Below are 17,856 nucleotides of genomic sequence, written 5' to 3'. Positions count from 1 at the left end.
AGATTTATTTTTTTTTTACAGAAATGGGAGTCCTTTTAATTAATTTCAACATATTATTGATTGTAATAGTCCATAATTCATTTCAATTTCGCAATACAAAGAAATAGACTAAACGATTTAGTCTGTCATTCTCAATTTCACAATGAAATAAAACGTAACTCATTTGAACCAGACCACCGTCTCAGATATCCTCAGTGTCAAACACAATAATGCATGTAGTCTTTAACTTATACACAGGGAAAATGCACTAACTGGCAGAAATGAATAAAGCCATTGCACAGCCAAATGTTCTAGTCTTATAATGTACACGTAGTGATAACAACACCTGCGTGTTCAGTCGTCTCGTGTGTTGAACCATGGAAATAAATAGACGAACAATTTTGGAATTTGCATTGCGATGTTGTCGGGAAGCCTATTCACTGAATATTCCGCCATCAGAGATTGCATTGTATTGCTGACAGGTGTTTCAAAATATCTGGGAACTTTTCCGGAGCTCTGAATGGCAGAGGATAGCTACAGATTTATTTATTTAAGATGTATTGGTGGTGTTTACCTCAAAAGCACATTAAGCTAAAAGCAAGGTGACTTCTTCGGACTGTCAAATCGATCGTAGCCTATGCGGTTTGCTCACATAGCCTAGTGGTGTGGTGGTGAAGTGCATTCATGCTGCGTTCATGAGCATAGGGTAGGCTCAGGTCTACGTCCTGTAGTAGCCTATATTTTATATTTTAATTTAACGTCTTTAATGGTAAGAGGGATGGATAATGAGCGTTGTTTAAGATTAAATTACAATGCCACATATGGCAGACACCTTCAGATGTGAGAGACCCCCTCAGATTTTTGACTTTGTTGCTTTCATGGGAGCCAGTCCTCACTCTATGGGAGCTCGGCTCCCTCTGGCTCCCACGTAATTCGAGCACTGCTTCAGTACAACTTTGAGTTGCTTGTATTTGAGTATTTCCATTGTATGCTGCTATTCCACTACATTTCAGTGATAAATCTATCTCTTTACCACGCTGCATTTATCTGACAACTATACTGTAGTTGCCAGCTACTTTAACATACAAAACATATAATCCACAAACAAAATATGATGCATTGTTATAGATAAAACTACCCATCAACATATAAAGTAGTTACAAAAATTAAGTACATGTTAATAAATCAATCATTATAATCAAATATATAATAATGTAACACTCTATAAGGGGCCATAATGTATCATGAGTCATTTTACTTTCGAAACGTTAAGCACATAATAGTATAAAATATTATAATACTTTTGTACTTGTACTTGAGTAAAATTTTGAGTACAGGGATTTTACTTGTAAAGGAGTCTTTTTACACTTTAGTATTGCTTCTTTCACCAAAGTACAAAATCTGAATACTTCATCTAGCGTCAATTGAATTAAACATACATCGAACATATCATAGGCCTATCAAATCACTCCATAAATCAGTATTCTTTTTAAACTTGAGATATAAATGTAGATCCTCCCTTATCTTTATAGAATGTAAACAAATCTCCAGAAAATCCAGGTGAATGTAACCTGTTATGGTCATCTATGTGTGCACAACTACAGTAGGTACACTACTACAAAATCCAATGGACCTTTACAACAGGCAGAGTAATAAATGGTTACATAACAGTACATAGCACATTTCTCACCTTGTGGCTTTCCCAAGGAGATGGGTGCACTCGGCTCAGATGGGTCGCTGACACCGTACTTGTTGATGGAGCGCACTCTGAAACAGTACTGCTTGCCTTTGACCAGGTCAAACACTGGGAACCTGGGAGAGTTTACCATCATGTCCAGACTGGCCAGCTCCCAACTGATCTTCCCTACCAGGGACTGATCCATGTACAGCAAAAAAAGAAGAAAATAAAAAACAAAGATCATTTCAAAAGCACAATCTACTTCTATCCCAAGGACATTGTGCATTATTCACTCTCCTTCAATTATGCTGGAGGATTCAATCTGCCAAGACTGCCAAATACTCTTTAAAACATCCCATAATTCATTCGGATTTTGTACAATCACTTACTCTGGAGTTAACTGCCGATTGCATACACTGTAAACCCCAATCCATCGATGACACAAAATTTTAATGTTACGTCCACACAAATGTTCAGGATTGTCAAAACAACATAAAAACTTTATGTTCATTTGACACAAAACATCATTCCATGTGAGGTTGACATAATTTTTTTATGTTAAGTCAACTATTTTTGACTTTTGAGTTCATTCTACTTAAATGTATAACGTCAATATCACATAATTAGTTCAAGGCCAACTAACAACACATATACTGTGCACTTAGCATATATTTTTATAGTTTAGTAAACTTAAAAAAAGGCTGTCCAAATATGTACTCAATGTTTTTATGTTCATATGACAAGCGGTCACTTTCATGTTCAACAAAATGAAAATATTGTGTTCACTTAACACAACAAAAACACATAATTACAACACAAGTTCCAGAGTTATGCTGAACACAAACATTGTGTGCTGTTTTAACATGAAACTGCCACAATGTTTTGTGTTTTTACCAACGTATTATTTTTTAGTACATATAATTAATTTTTAACTAGTCACAAAACACAGTGTGTGTAATTGTCATTGTTGTGCTGATTTACATTTGTAACCATGAGTTAAGTGACTGTTACATTTGATAAGAGCTGGAGTATTGCAGCATTAGACTTCAAGCAGTAATAGGCTTCCTTCACCCATTAAGCTGCAGTGTGTCACTTCACTAGTGGTCCTTTTGTGTAAAGTGATGCAAGATCAGCGGCTTTAGAATGGCCCCTATTTTGCATGGGGCCCTTGGGTGGCCACACCCAAGCACTCATGCTATCTCTGCTATAGCCTTTTCCTGCCATAACTTTTTGAGTTTAATAAACATAAAAATACACATTACGCAACCTGATAATTATGTTAATATAATGTAGAATTATATGTTAAGAAAACACTAATTATTTTTGTTGCATGACTAAAAAAAGTTATGTTAAACTGACATAAATTTCCTTTCAGATAAGACTCATTGTGACACATTTATTCTATGTTTAGTGTACTCAAAACCTTAATGTTACCATACTGTACTAAATTAAAAGTTTTGTGTGCAAGCCGTTTCCAAAAAATATTTGAGTAGAGTGAGCAAATTGGGATATAGCTGAATAATGAAACTAATTATGTTAATTTTACTTTAAAATTACAATACTTAATTGTTGTTTGTACATAAAATTAACAAGTTATGACACATCACTTTTTGTGTTTAATAAACATATAAATACACATTAAGCAACCTGATCATTCTATGTTAATATAACGTAGAATTATATGTTAAGAAAACACTAATTATTTTTGTTGCATGACTAAAAAAAATTATGTTAAACTGACATAAATTTCCATTCAGATAACACTCATGTGACACATTTATTTTATGTTTAGTGTACTCAAAACTTTAATGTTACCATACTGTGCTAAATTAAAAGTTTTGAGTGCAAGCCGTTTCCAAAAATTTTTTAGGTTGAGTTAGCAAATTCGGATTTACAGTGTAGTTTTGGAGCAAACCACTTAACGTGCAGACAAGGGCAAAGAGGAATAAAGATTGGCAGCTTGGTGTGATGTAGTCTCGCATTGCCAGACCTTCCTCCACAGCGCTGCGGAGGAGGGTCTGGCTAGTCCACACAGCATTCCGGGATGGGAGAAAAACGTGCTCTGGTTTATTGGCATTTCTTTAAACCAATCACAATCGTCATGGGTGGCGCTAAGCGCCGAGTGGAGCCACGGTGCCGCTGCAAAATAGCCTTCTGGAAGGAACTTGTTTTGGTGTAACGTGTACGTTCAAAGGTTGTTTTAGTCGTGCAACAGAAAACTCAGATTGGACAGATAGTCTAGCTAGCTGTCTGGATTTACCCTGCAGAGATCTGCGGAGCAGTTAACCATAGTCCTCATAAATCCACCGGAGTTTAAAATTACAACACAAAGAAAGCGTAAGGTAACAGACATCCGGCCAAAAAAGAGTGAAATCCGGCGGATTTTCCCGTGGCAACAGAGCAATCCCGGAAGTGGGACGTCATGGATATAGACTAGGTGTGATGTGATAGGCAAAAACTTCCAGGCAGAAATATTAGTACATTTTCACATTCAGAAAGGCAGAAAAATGTGCAGATAGAGAGCCAAGATATATATACAAAAAACAGGTAAATTGTGGACAACCACTGACTCATCTTGACATCTTTTCTTTATCTAACCTTCTCTATTTTACTTTTCTGCTTTTCTCTGAGGATTCACCATTATGTTCTTCTCTAACTCCCTGTTAAAGTAGGAAAAACCTAACAAAAGAAAACCAGTATGTAAAAGAGATCAGTGATTATAAATTGCTTGCTCAAGGGCGAAAGGGATATTTGAATGTTCCCATCATTATATAAGCGGAAGTGAAGCAGCAGACTTTAGTAATTTCAGACGCCTTTGACAGATTTGACAGTTTTATTACCCTGGCAACTTATAAAAGTCCAATAAAAATCTATTTCCTGTGGCAGTTTTCGTGATTATTGGAGCTAGAAGCTGTGGGGTGTCTGGGTTGATATCGGAGAGCCAAAGCTGTTTATTGTAGTTAGGAACAGGTCAGTCCCCACACTTTGATATGTTTGAGGACAATGTTGTTATTTTGGCATTCTTTGTGTTGGGGAGAAAAACTCAAAATTTAAAATGGGTTTTCTTTTATAGACATTACCTTGAATGCACCAAGTTAAAACTAGAATAAGCTTTTGACTGATCTTGAAGCAAACAACACTATCAGATCTCAGAGCCAGGTAGTTTTAAATCAACAGTCAGAAAATAAAAAAAACTCTTTTAAGTATGCAAGCAAGAAAATCAAACCGCAATGCCGAAGCGCAGGGCACGAAAGAGCAACATCAAGGTCTGCGGGCTTTTAATGAGTCAACAAATTCCCATTTAGACTGACACCACAGTGGTAGATAGATGTGTGTGTGTGTGTGTGTGTGTGTGTGTGTGTGTTTGTGTGTGTTCTTGTTTAACTATATTCGTGGGGTCCAAAAACCGGGAATACAGTATACTTGTGGGGTCCCGACAGCTTTGTGGGGCCAAAATGCTGGACCCCACAACTTTAAAGGGCTGTTTGAGGGTTAAGACTTGGTTTTAGGATTAGGGTTAGAATTAGGTTATGGTTAGGGTAAGGGTTAAGGTTAAGGTTAGGCATTTAGTTGTGATGGTTAAGTTTAGGGTAAGGGGCTAGGGAATGCATTATGTCAATGACGGGTCCCCACAAAGATAGTGCCATGCACTATGTGTGTGTGTGTGTGTGTGTGTGTGTGTGTGTGTGCAGCAGTCAAGCCAGTATGTATGGCTTCTTTTTATGGTCTATGATCTGCAACTGTGGTTGTGTTGTTTACCTACTACAGTACCGTACCAGCCACAGAGACAGCTGTGTGTGTGTGTGTGTGTGTGTGTGTGTGTGTGTGTGTGTGCCTACTCTCAAATTTCAGATGTCAATGCTTCCTTGAATGCATTCCTTGAATAATCAACTTCCACCAAAATAAATTGGATTACTTATTTTAATCCAGTTTCAAATTTCTCTGCAAGTTGTCCTTTAGGAGGAAAGATGTTATGTTTAGGAGAGTGACAAAGGGTTAACTGTCATCAACCAAGATCCCCAGAGTTATATGTTGTATTGTCTATGTGGGTGTGGGAGTAAAGACTGACCCGCTCCACGTAGAAGTTGAGTGGCTCCCTGCCTCTGGGTTCAGGCTCAGCCCAGCTCAGCACCACGTAGGTGTCGCTCACCTCGCAGGCATGGACATTTGTGGGAGGAAAAGGAGCTTTGACCTGACCTGCAGAGCAAAGAGAGGAGGAGGAAGTGGAGGAGGAAGAAAAATAGTTAGAATAAGGTCAGTGAGAATGAGATAATGGAGTCCAAAAATTACTGGTCTGCTGAGTCTTTTTTATGCTCTTTTTGTTAAAATATTTGCATCAGGAAATGTAATACTTTGTCTGGTGGATTTAAGTCACTCAACAATGGGTGAGATTTACCTTACTGCCCCAAATTTCACCTCCATTCCTAATACATAAGTATACCGGATAACATACAGTCAAATGGCTTAAGTCAGCACACTTTCAGTGACTCTCCAAGTGACTTAAGGTTGATGGAAGTGTTCAGATTTATAATAATAATAATAACTTGGACTTATATAGCGCCTTTCATGGTACCCAAGGTCACTTAACAAATAGGGGGGGGGGGTTAGGGGTCAAAGGACTTAGTGAAAAGAAATGTTTTGAAGTACTTTTTGAACATGGCTTCCTCCTCAAACACATCTTCCTCCTCCTCTCCCTTTGTCTCTGTCTATGAGTTACATTGCCAAGGTTGTCAGCCCTCTTCACAGGCCAGGCATTCGCACTACCTCGGGCCATTATGTGCATTAACCAGGACACCACCAGGGACTGTTCATTCTTTTCACTCCTGCAAATGGGGGAAATATTCATTGCCTCAGCCATACAATTACTGCAGCTCGTTTTAAATATAATATGAAGATGCATTAAGCCACGAGCCCGAGGCAGCCTAAAAACGAGGAGACGGCACCCTGTGTGCCAGTAAAACATAGATGCTGTTTGAAAGCAGGGGTGAAAATGTTACAATGGCATCTTTTTATGACAAAATTATACATGGTGAAATAAAAAAATGGCATTCTCACCTTCGAGTTCATCTTTTGTAATGGTGATTGTCCTCCCGCTGTCTACTTTGACCACTGAAAAATGGGGGGAGGGGGATAGAGAGAAAGAGGGAGAGAGAGAGATAGGTTGGGGGGCAGAGGGAATAAAGAAGGAAGTCATATCAGGGTAATGAAGTTATATGAGAGCCCATGATAACACTATTAGTGTTAATAGTAGAGGAGCAGCCACTGGTAAGAGAGCCAGAGACATAAAGAGGTGAGAGAGAGAGCAACATGCAAGGATGGAGAGCAGGCTGGAGGCAAGTCAACCTTTTGTCTGTCCTTCATCTGTGTTTAATGATCCGCAACATTTGACCAGAGCCCATCTGTCCCCCCTCTAACACATCCACTCACACACTCAATGATCTATGTTACATCTCATCCAGGTCGTTCTCATCCCTCCTTTGTATATAAAGTATTTAACAAAACCTAAATGCCTTAAAAGTCATGTTTTAAGAAACAAAGTTCCATTCCAGGATGCTATTAAGAAGCTGTCGCATTAACGTCTGCAAGAACCTTCCGGCTTTATAAAATGATATCCACATCTACAGTACACACATCTGTTTTCATCTCGTGGTGCTGATGGCCTTTGCAGGTGTAAACACAGCAAGATTAGGCAGATTAGGTGAATAAACAGCAGGAATGATTCGCTGACACTTCGCTGATGCTCTTTGTAGAAGCAGATGCAAACAAGTCACAAATTAAAGACACCTGGATAAATGAGTGGAGAAACATAATGAATCCCATACAGGGCACAAGAGCTCACTGAATGGTTAGATGAGGAAGGAAATGATGTGAATCGTGTGCTATGACCTTTACAGTCACCAGATCTCAATGCAACTGAACACCTATGGAATATTTTAGAGCAATATGTATATATCTTTTGTAAGAATGTCCCTCCAGTAGAGTAAAAGAGACTTGGAGAATCAAAGCCAAGGACCAGTGAAGCTGTTCTGGTGGCCCAATATCATCAGTGCTACATGGACCCATGTCGGGAATCAAATTTTGGGGATTAACAGCAGGCCACGCTGCACTTTAACTGCACCACATGTTTATTTATATTCTCAGATGAGCTCACAAATGAATAGTTGAGTATGAACATTAATAATATAGACTGCAACTGAACCTCATTATGAACAGGTGTTATTTTACTCACTTTGTATTAGGGAACTGGTAAAGTACAAGATGTTGGACACAAGCTCAGCACGCCTCTGTTTTTAATAGCTTTTCTGATTGAAAAGCTTACGTGGTTACTAGATGATATTGCATTAATTTCTCAAGAGTTCATGATCAGCATATGGATTTATTAGTGGTTATAATAACACATCTACAATCACTATATCCTGTGGTTTGGCTTTCAAACCACAAATGAAGTTTGTCTGAACCAAACAGTCAGGTTATGTTGTTTTTGCTTTGATTGTGTCACCAATTTGTGTTTTTCTAGCTGTTATGTCACAGTCTTTTTATATGGCAATTCGACTGTCAGAGTGTGTAATGTTTACCCATGGTCCTGGTGTGTTCCAGGGGGTCTGCAGTGAGGATGGGCTCGGTAGCCTTGGAGGGACGCCCTGCTCCAGCCTGGTTAACAGCACGAACTCTGAACTGGTACAGAGTTCCTTCCTTTAGCCCACACACTGGGTAGTAGCACATTTTCTGAATATGCACATTGCAGCGCACCCACTTACCATGACCGAGGTCATATCTGAGAGAGAGAGAGAGAGAGAGAGAGAGAGAAGAAAGAAAGAGAGAAAGAATAAGGGGTAAACAAAGAACAAAATACATAACGTTTGAACAACTTAATGTGCAGTCTGCAGGGTGTAACATTATAAAAAAACAATTTTTAGGCTGCACAACTAAACATGTAAGCCAGTAAATATCCCCCCCAAGACCCATAATTGTGACCAGAGACCATCATGCAAAAGATAATGGGCTACCAAACACAGTAAAAACTAATTTTAAAATAGAATGCAAGCTCAGATTATACAACATCGATAACAAATTGTTGCCATTTGCAATAAACAAAGACAGAAAGGAGTGCAGTTTTCTGACCATGAGGAGGTTGCTAGGGAACTGGGAGGTATCTTACATTTTCCTCCTCACCTAAAAACCAAAATCTTCACGAGCATTTCACAAAAACACAAACACTAATGCACTAATGAACAAGCTTTCTCTCTTTACACACACACACACACACACACACACACACACACACACACACACACACACACACACACACACACACACACACATACAGGACGATCCTGATTGATTGGTCTTGGTAATAAGTGCAGCACCTGTTCTCCTGCGGGAGTCTTTGACTCTGCTGTCAACATAGTGTCAAGGGCTGATAATTACCATGTACACCATCTATCTCATGTGAACTCTGCCAAATGGATACAACACCATGCTGGCCGCCACCACCTCCATCTTTATCTGTCCCAATCCAATTTCCTCACCAGCAGCACGCAGAGCAAGATGAGGTTCAGCAGGATAGTCTTACTGTAGGTCTATTGTTGACTTGTAATACAGGAAATGGCTTTAAATACATACAAAAATAAGACTTTCTATGGAGATTCAATCAATGTGAGTTTACTGTAAGAGATCTACTGAATATGTCTAGTTAATGGAAAATCAACTGCAGTCAAAAAACTTTATATCAATACACCCAACTGAATTTTAATCAGCCATATGTTATGAAAACCAGCAGAAAACAACTGATTTTTAATTGAGCGATTTCTCAATCGGCACTTATTTTCACAATTAATTGATTGTTTTAGCCATTTCTCAAGCAAAAATTATAGATTATATAAGATTTAAATTTGAGATTTGCCCTTTTAAATAACATTTTTATTCCACTTCTCTGCTGATTCTAACCCTCGTCAATCATTTCCCAGATGTTACAGAAGGTCACTAGTCTGTATTCATACGTGTGGATATAATGGCACGTTTGATACATATTCTGAGCCGCAATAAGCTCGATAATCAGACTTAATTGCCAGAGAAGTGAAGAAGAGAAGTCCTTAAAATTCTTAGCAAAATGGAAATTTGAACATCTACATGTCTTTGATAACTGGGCGAACTCTGTCTGCTGATGAAGGTTGTGCAATCAAATACTCCAAAACAGCTACTAAGTGGACCTTGTGGTGGGATTGTTAACTATTGTTTCCGAGTTCAAGCATGAAATTACAATCTCACCATCACCGAATTGCTGAAAAATTCAATGATGTAAGCTGTGATTTAGGCCAATCCTTACCTTTCCACATAATAACCCTCAACAGGTGAGGCTCCATCAGCACTAGGTGGCTGCCAGGTAAGGAAGACATAGTCCTTGTTGACGTCAGATACTTGGACGGCCAGAGGAGAGGCGGGGCCTCCCACCACTGCAGCTGATGCATCTGCAGCATGAAGAGGAGAGAGTTGGTTAGAGGAGGAACAAAAAACTGAGGAAGATGGAGAGACTGGATCAATGGAAGAAAATAAGCAAAAATTAGGAATTACACAGATAGAAGATGGATATTAGTCTGAAGTTGATTGGGGGCAAAAAGGAAAGAGTAGCAGAGAGAAAAGTGATGAGAAACATGGAATATGGAAGAAAAAGATTAGATAGAAAAATGAGCAGATGACATTAGAAAGGAAGGAACTATTTAATGTATTCTAGCTCATCCACATTATGTGGGCCAGAGAGTGAAATGTTGAGGCTAAGGCTGGAGGAAGTAACATGTTAACAGAATCAACATATTCTATATAATCACTACCAGCATATGTGATAAGACAGAGGGGAAGGGAGAAAAAGAAATGAGAAAATTATGCTAAGCGGATTGAAGTGATCAGATGTGTTCCCAGACCTTTTGTTCTGGCTGAGAATAGATGCTTCTTAAAAAAAAGAATCAACATCAAGCACATCTCTTTCCTGTTTTTAAATTTGCATCCTGGTCCTCCCTTCCCTCCCGTTTCCTCCTCTCACATTTGTCTTTGCTCTCCTATAATGCCTATTTGTAATGCAAATATGATGGATGAATGAAGGAGAAAACCCACAAGCAGGGAAGTTGGCTGATTCACTAATAAGTACCTCCAGCTCTGGTAGAAAACATTTTTTAGATTATTTTTTGGCTTTTATGGCTTTTAATTGACAGGATTGCCACAACATGTGGCAATGGGGGCGCGGGTCGGATTCATACCCGGGCCGTTGCCAAGGACCCAAGGACTCAGCCTACATTGGGCATACACTCTACTGGGGGAGCTAGAGGTTGAGAGGAAAGAAAGCTTCTTAAAAAGAAAGAGAGACCTGAGCTAAGATTTTTAAGGAGCTTTTCAAAAAGATTCATCTGTGTGTGTTTGGACTGCTAGTGTTAATCTTTGATGTATAGTTGTTCACCAAGTTCATGAATGATTCAGTGTACATTATACTGGGACTGTGGCAGTTAAGGTGCAATGCATACATGAGCAAGCACTGGAATTACATAGAAAGATGCCAAACCTCCTTGCAGAGCTGCCCAGATACATTTCAAATGAGTCAAGTGGGAGTTGTTCTTTGGTTTATTTGCATGCGGCAAACAATGTACGAGAGAAAATAGCAGTCTGTGAAGAATATATAGTTTCATTGAACAGTTAACAAGCCCTCTACAGCAGAACAGCTTGATTGATGGAACAATTTCCCCGTGTGAATCAGGCTAGCCTGCTGACAGGAAATGAAAGTAGCACCAAAATCTGGTGAATACAAATAGTGTTTTGAGTAAAGGTTTTAGTCAAAACACCATTTATCCAGCTTGGAACACGAAATGATGATTCCATCCTCCAAAAATAGGGGTATTTTTGTATGCAAAGGTCTCGAGGTCTCTCCAAAGCATTTCTCAGGTTTTCAAACACTAAAGGGATCACTTCAGAATGAAGCATATCATTTGAAACACAGGTTGGCAGGCAGTTGAGAGACACCATTCAGTATTTGAGTGGTTTCTGATGTGATCTGGTGTGACAGCTATTTACATGTCTGCCCAAGAACAGATGTATACATTATAAAGGACATCATAAAAGTAGTAGTTTCACATTTGGGGGTGTCTGTTATGACAAGACTTCAGAAAGTCAAAGATCACGGCCAAGAAATATTCTGTCACATAACCCCCCTGTACAACCACAACTTGTTTCTTTTTGCACTTTTACACAAACGAGATATAACATTGTTTATAATAATGTTAATTAGTGAGCTTTAGAGGGGCTCGTAGGGGAATTTCATTGGACGTAGCCAAGCTAGCTGTTCCCCCTGTTTTCAGTCTCTGTGCTAAGCTAAGCTAAACTAAGTGACAGAGTCATATTGATCATCTTATCTAACTCTTGGCAAGAAAGGGGATATGCATATTTTCCTAAATGGTGAACTTCTCCTGAAATGTTGACAAAACAATCTCAACACAAGGTCCCTTTATTAGCCTTCTCCAGGGCTTTCAACCATCTCACAGTCTTCATGATAGCCCTGGAAAAAGCTAGTAAGTTGATCTTGTGTTAAGATTGTTTTGCCAAACTATTATTTGAAAGGTTTAAGATTGAACCTTTATGCTCAACACTCTAAACATTTTATGGTGAAATACAATGAATACCAATAGATTTTGTTATATATATATATATATATTTTATTTATTTATTTATTTTTTTTCTATTTTATTATAATGATAAAAAACACTTTGAATAATTACACTTTTTAAAACTACATGATAAAGGACCAACGACACATGCAATACTTACAAAAAAAACCACTTTCATGTTGGTCCTCACCTTTGACGTAGACAAAAGCACTGTGTTCCTGGATATTATCCCAGGTCCTCAGTCGGGCAGTGTAAACACCTTCATGATCCTTCTGTGAAACCTTTAAAGTGATGGAGGCCTTGTTGTCGACTGTCTTAATCTCCAAAGTGCTAGACTGATGCAGCTGGATGCCTAGAGAATTAAACAAAATAACTGACAAACCTAAAGCACACATCTAAATTGTCAAACATTTGGCTCATCTCCAATAGTACTTACCATCTCTGAACCAGCTGACATCCTGCTGGAAGGGCAGCAGAGCTGAGGTGAAGGTACATTGCAGGGTGAGGCTGTCACCCTCCTTCACCCATGTTGGGGGAAAGGTGTTGCCAAACTGGGCTTCTTGCTCAAGCTTCAAGGCTAGGGGAGAGGGGAAGAGCAAAGATGGAGGAGGATGTGAAGAAATGAGGAGGAAAGGACAGATAAAGGGTAAGGAAGGGAGATGATGTAGAAGTAGAAGAAAGAAAGCATGAGTAAATAGGAGGAAAACTGGCAGACAAATCAGTAAGGTAAAACAAAGTAAAAAGAAGGGTTTTCAAAGAGAAATGAAAAGGAGAAAAGCACTTTTCATCAATACACACACAGTCGCTTTCCTTACTGGTGCTGGGCAAAGATAAAATTGATTTAAAAAAATTGGTCAAAAAAAAAGATCATCCATTTTGGTTGGATGTTGCACTAAAAAATTGCACTGACCTCCTTTTGGCCACTACAAATGAAAGAAGCATGACCTATAAAGAGGAGAGGAAATCAGGAAGCAGAGGATGTGCAGGAGGTAAGTGGCAGGCAGGAAGAAGTATGCTGATAAGAGATGAGAGCTGCTTCCATCATCTCTCCAGCTGTGTCACCAAACCTGGCTCTCATGTCTCTATACCATCGTTTGTGTGCTATGACATCAGTTTTTCACTTTTCTCTGCAAGCTAGCTGTAACAAGCTCTTCCTTCCTCAGTTTCTCTCGCTAGTGACAGGGAGTGAAACTGAACAAAGCAATTTAGAGGGTCTTAATTAACTCAAAAGACCATCTTATGCTGACTTGCATAGCCATTATAGACAAAAACCCTCTGCTTCATCCAAGAGCACAAAGAGACAGAGGAGAGTGAGGAGAAGCGTCCCCTGTAACAGAAGACGGCAGAAATAGCTGAATATGTGACAATTATTTTTTAAAGTGAACAATTCCTGACAAGTCATTCCTTCAACTGCCATTCTCTTACTTGTCAAAGCACTGAAACAATACAATCTGGAAGTGAGAGATAAGTGTGCCACGAGGTCTTGTCCAATTCCATTCTCAGGGATCCATCTGAGAGACTGGGACATGTTTCTTATAATAATCTTGTTCTGCTTAACAGCCCAGGAAAGTGCATATAGCATCATCAAAAACACACCGCTTGGATCTTTGATTCACATCATTCAAACCTTCCCTCAGTGTAATAATGATTATGATAAATTCACCACAGTTGCGCTTTTGTTTATTGAGTGATTCATGTTGGAAAATATGATGTGCTTCATATAATCAAGTATCAGTTACATAAAAATGGCAGCATGCAATTCTTCAGCACATTCACGCAGCAAGGAGGCCCCACGGCCATTACATGGCGATGAAGGTTCATTCAAAATGATCGCCTCTTAATTTTTGACTGTGGGGAGACTGTATTGCATTGTATTGCACCTACACATTACTTTGCAAAATAGTTAACAGTAGAGTAAAAAAGACATCCCTGCATAAGGAATGATGACTTGTATCTGTATTTTTCCCTATTAGATGTGTGTACTGTTGGTTGACTTTACTTTGGCAGTTTTTTCGGCTCTTTAAAATAATGTCATAGTAAAATAAAAATGGCAGAGATAGGTCTTTCTCTTACTCTTAAGTCAGTCCATAATTTGCATTTTTAAAGCTTGACTACAATCTACTTATGACTTAAGGCCAAATATAAGAGTAATAGAATTAATTTCATTTTAAGGGAACATGTTTAAATATCTTTGTCCATTGGTACTTTCTTGTAGGGTGCTTCACAAACAAATGTCACTGCTGATATGTGGGAACTTTAATGTGACACAGGATGACACAGCTTTGCAAAGGAGTCCAAAAGGGCAAGCAACACAAGTGATCAAAGAAGCAGACAACAGTTAAACATATCCGTACTTGAATCCAATTATGTAAGCTACTACTGGATGTGAAAATGAGACAATGCACCCAAAATGTGCATTTAAAACATTTATTTCCTTGTAAAACTGCATGTTTGCACAGCTAGACTGACAATTAGAACTGCAGATCTAAGATTAGAACTGCAAGATTAGAACTGCAAGATTTGGAAATAACTTAACCTTCATTTTTACTTCCAAATACCAGTAAGTGGTTAAGAGTATATGGTTCAACAGTAAACTTTAAAATATTGTTTGATTGTATGTGTTTTTCCACAGTTGTAAAGCAGTCTCTAACTGGGTCTCTGCATCCCCACATCCAATACATAAAGTTGTCAGTACAATGTTCATAATCATAATCATAACCAACAGGAATAATAAGAAGATTTTGGCTTTTATTCTTGGACTTGGTAATCCCACAGATGTAAGTCTGTGATTCCACATTAGCTTTTTCTGATCTCTTGCCCCCTATCAGCAGGACAACATTAAAAACGAATGCCTTACAAAAATGATTCATATGCCTGTTTTGTGATTTGCCACTGCTATGGTTAAAGTTAGGTTAAATTTGGGCAATTTGGGTAAAGATAATAATTCAGCTTAAAAAAGCTACTTTGTTTGGGAGTAGGGAACGATTGTGATCACGGTTAAAAGGAGAACTACTTGGTTAAGATATCGCGGTCATGAAAATAAATAATTGTTGGAAGGAAATGGTTGACAGTGGTCTCCCCTGTCAAAGTTACATTGCTGACCCATCCTCAACCCTGATCTCCTGCCTAAGAGATTTATCCATCCATCTTAGTCTGCTTATCCGGGGTCTGGTTGCGGGGCCAGCAGCTCCAGCAGGGGACCCCAAACTTCCCTTTCCTGAGCCACATTAACCAGCTCTGACTGGGGGATCCCAAGGCGTTCCCAGGCCAGGTTGGAGATATAATCCCTCCACCTAGTCCTGGGTCTTCCCCGAGGCCTCCTCCCAGCTGGGCGTGCCTGGAACACCTTCCTAGGGAGACGCTCAGGGGGCATCCTTACCAGATGCCCGAATGCCGAGATTTAGTGACACTAAAACATTGTCATGCTACTTCTGCCTTTGCTTCTGATAAACAAACGTCATAATTCGCATTGCAACACGAGGCCCTTTTTAGGTAAACAGGTTATTTTAGGTATGTGAACAAACAGCCAGTGCTGTTGCTTTTCTGGTGATAGTCTCTCCATTCTAGGCAAAATACCATCATAGCACTCATTTGCTTGCCTGATCAGATACTGAGCATATATGCACGGAACAGGCTGAAAATGTCATGATCCCCACACATAGTGGAGACTAATCTAGGCCAAAGAGTGCCACAGCCAATATGAGATGCTCCACAGCTTGGAGCAAAACGAAGTAAATCCCCTGCTGTCCCTGAAATGAAATATACATGACTGTCGTTTTTGCTCAACTGGAAGCAAGTCTTTTTTATCCCTGCATCAACTATCCCACAAATAGTCTTACTTACATCCAAGGACACGCACACCCACACAGAAACAGAAACTCCCATGACAAACAAACATTGTCAATGTGCTGCTCCATTTCAGTGCATCAATATCTTTTTTTATGAGGTGCAGCACGGACAGCATAGCAGAGTGCTGTGACACAGTCTTCAAAGCTAACCCAGCCCTCCCTCGTTTACTGGTGGAGGGAAGAACTTCAAAGGGTGGCAGAGAAAATGAAAGGGGACACTTTTCATTAGGCCCTGGTGTGAAACTTACCGGGGGTCTGCAAGTGCTCTGAACCAGCCACGACTCCTTGATATGCTGAATCGCAGGGCGGCAGAGCAGGACAGATTGGAGAAAGGCAGGAAGGGTCAGAGATGGAGACAGAAAAGGAAAAACAGATGTGAGCTAGAGAAACACAGCAGACAAATCAAACCTGGCAAATTGTCACATCTAATATTCCCTTTAACCTATTTTTAACAACCGAAGAAAGCGTGTGAATTATAGATGACAAGCAGAAGTCTGGAATTGCATCATTAAAGCCCTGACCAATGATCTAGAACATTGGGGAACTTTACTGCCAGGCACCTTTTAAGACAGGGTGGGTCAGTTAAAACGTGCAAAGAAAAATCATTATTGTGAATGTCTCTGTCACAATGTTGAAAGGTCACAATGCCCACTGTAGATGTTTGCCTATTAGCCACCACTACACCCACTGTCCTCATTATAATTCATAAACCATGAGATCTGTTTTTCTCATCATTTTAGTATGGTGCTGATTCTCTTGCAAAAAAGGCCAAATTTGGCCAAGCCGGCATCCGCACCCTGCGGGCATCAATTCATGTTTGTCCCCCTGCAAAATAAAGGAAAATTGAATTGTTTTATAGCCCAATTTCTGGGGCAAATACAATGCAATTTTGATATTTGAAAGTTTAAAATTCTGATGATAACATACCAACCAATTTTCACGTGTCAAATTTAAACCCATAACATCACACATTCATGATAATTCAATTTGATTATGAGATTTGGGAGCTGTGACCATATGTAATGAAGAGCAGGACATTTTACAACTGAAAAATAAACTTGTCAGTGCCCTCTAGTGGACAAACAACACCATTTCTAAATTACCTCAAACATATCTGGCATTTCTACTCCAATTTCTTGTTACTCAGATGGGATCTATCATGAGTCTATTGGCTTTTGATTTGCAGTCAACGCCTCACAAGAGCTGCAGTTGTTGAAGACTAACAAATAACTGTTGGTATATAATCCTCACAATCATAGATGCTCACATTTACAGTACAGTAATATTTGGAAATGGTGGTGGTAAACAGATTCTGGCATATCTCCTCTTTGACAGCCTATAAACACTAGGCACACTAGATATAAAACATCTGGTGTGTGCAACAGCATCACTGCTCTGTTTTTACATGGTTCATGTTTTATTTCATTAAAGTGACTAAAAGTTACATTAAGCGACATATAAGTGACTTAAAGCACCTAGCAAAGCTAGGGGGCGGGGTTTTCGTTAAGTGGCCAACGTTAATTTAAATGAAGTAGCTAAGCTAGCCAACTTCAAAAATTTAATTTCGTAAATTATTCTAGCTTCTTCTCGTTACACATAGTCTATCGTTACTCTAGCAGTAGGAAGGCCGGCGGACGTTGAAGCACCTGTGGTAACAATTCTGCCCGCTTGGAGTGCAAAATGGAAGGAAATCAGTGGAGTTTCT

At 39.3% G+C, this 17,856-nt stretch overlaps 1 protein-coding gene across 2 annotated transcripts in view; it reads right to left on the bottom strand.

The window, feature by feature from the left end:
* myom3 (myomesin 3) overlaps positions 1-17,856 on the bottom strand; it is a 67,982-nt gene that overhangs the window by 23,888 nt on the left and 26,238 nt on the right. For both annotated transcript variants that reach the window (XR_004107587.2, XM_031314562.2), the window contains exons 8-15: positions 16,400-16,444; positions 12,740-12,880; positions 12,494-12,655; positions 9,984-10,125; positions 8,233-8,432; positions 6,713-6,766; positions 5,727-5,854; positions 1,670-1,853 (exon numbers count right to left, since the gene is read on the bottom strand). Coding sequence is in view for 1 of the 2 variants with exons in the window: in XM_031314562.2 (XP_031170422.1) it covers positions 1,670-1,853; positions 5,727-5,854; positions 6,713-6,766; positions 8,233-8,432; positions 9,984-10,125; positions 12,494-12,655; positions 12,740-12,880; positions 16,400-16,444 (1,056 nt within the window). In the remaining variant the exon portion in view is untranslated. The remainder of the gene's footprint in view (positions 1-1,669; positions 1,854-5,726; positions 5,855-6,712; positions 6,767-8,232; positions 8,433-9,983; positions 10,126-12,493; positions 12,656-12,739; positions 12,881-16,399; positions 16,445-17,856) is intronic.

This window comes from Sander lucioperca, chromosome 10 (assembly GCF_008315115.2).
Source record: "Sander lucioperca isolate FBNREF2018 chromosome 10, SLUC_FBN_1.2, whole genome shotgun sequence".
Classification (NCBI taxonomy): Eukaryota; Metazoa; Chordata; class Actinopteri; order Perciformes; family Percidae; genus Sander; species Sander lucioperca.
The sequence above is the reverse complement of the archived record's forward strand: the minus strand, read 5'-3'. Positions and strand labels throughout refer to the sequence as shown.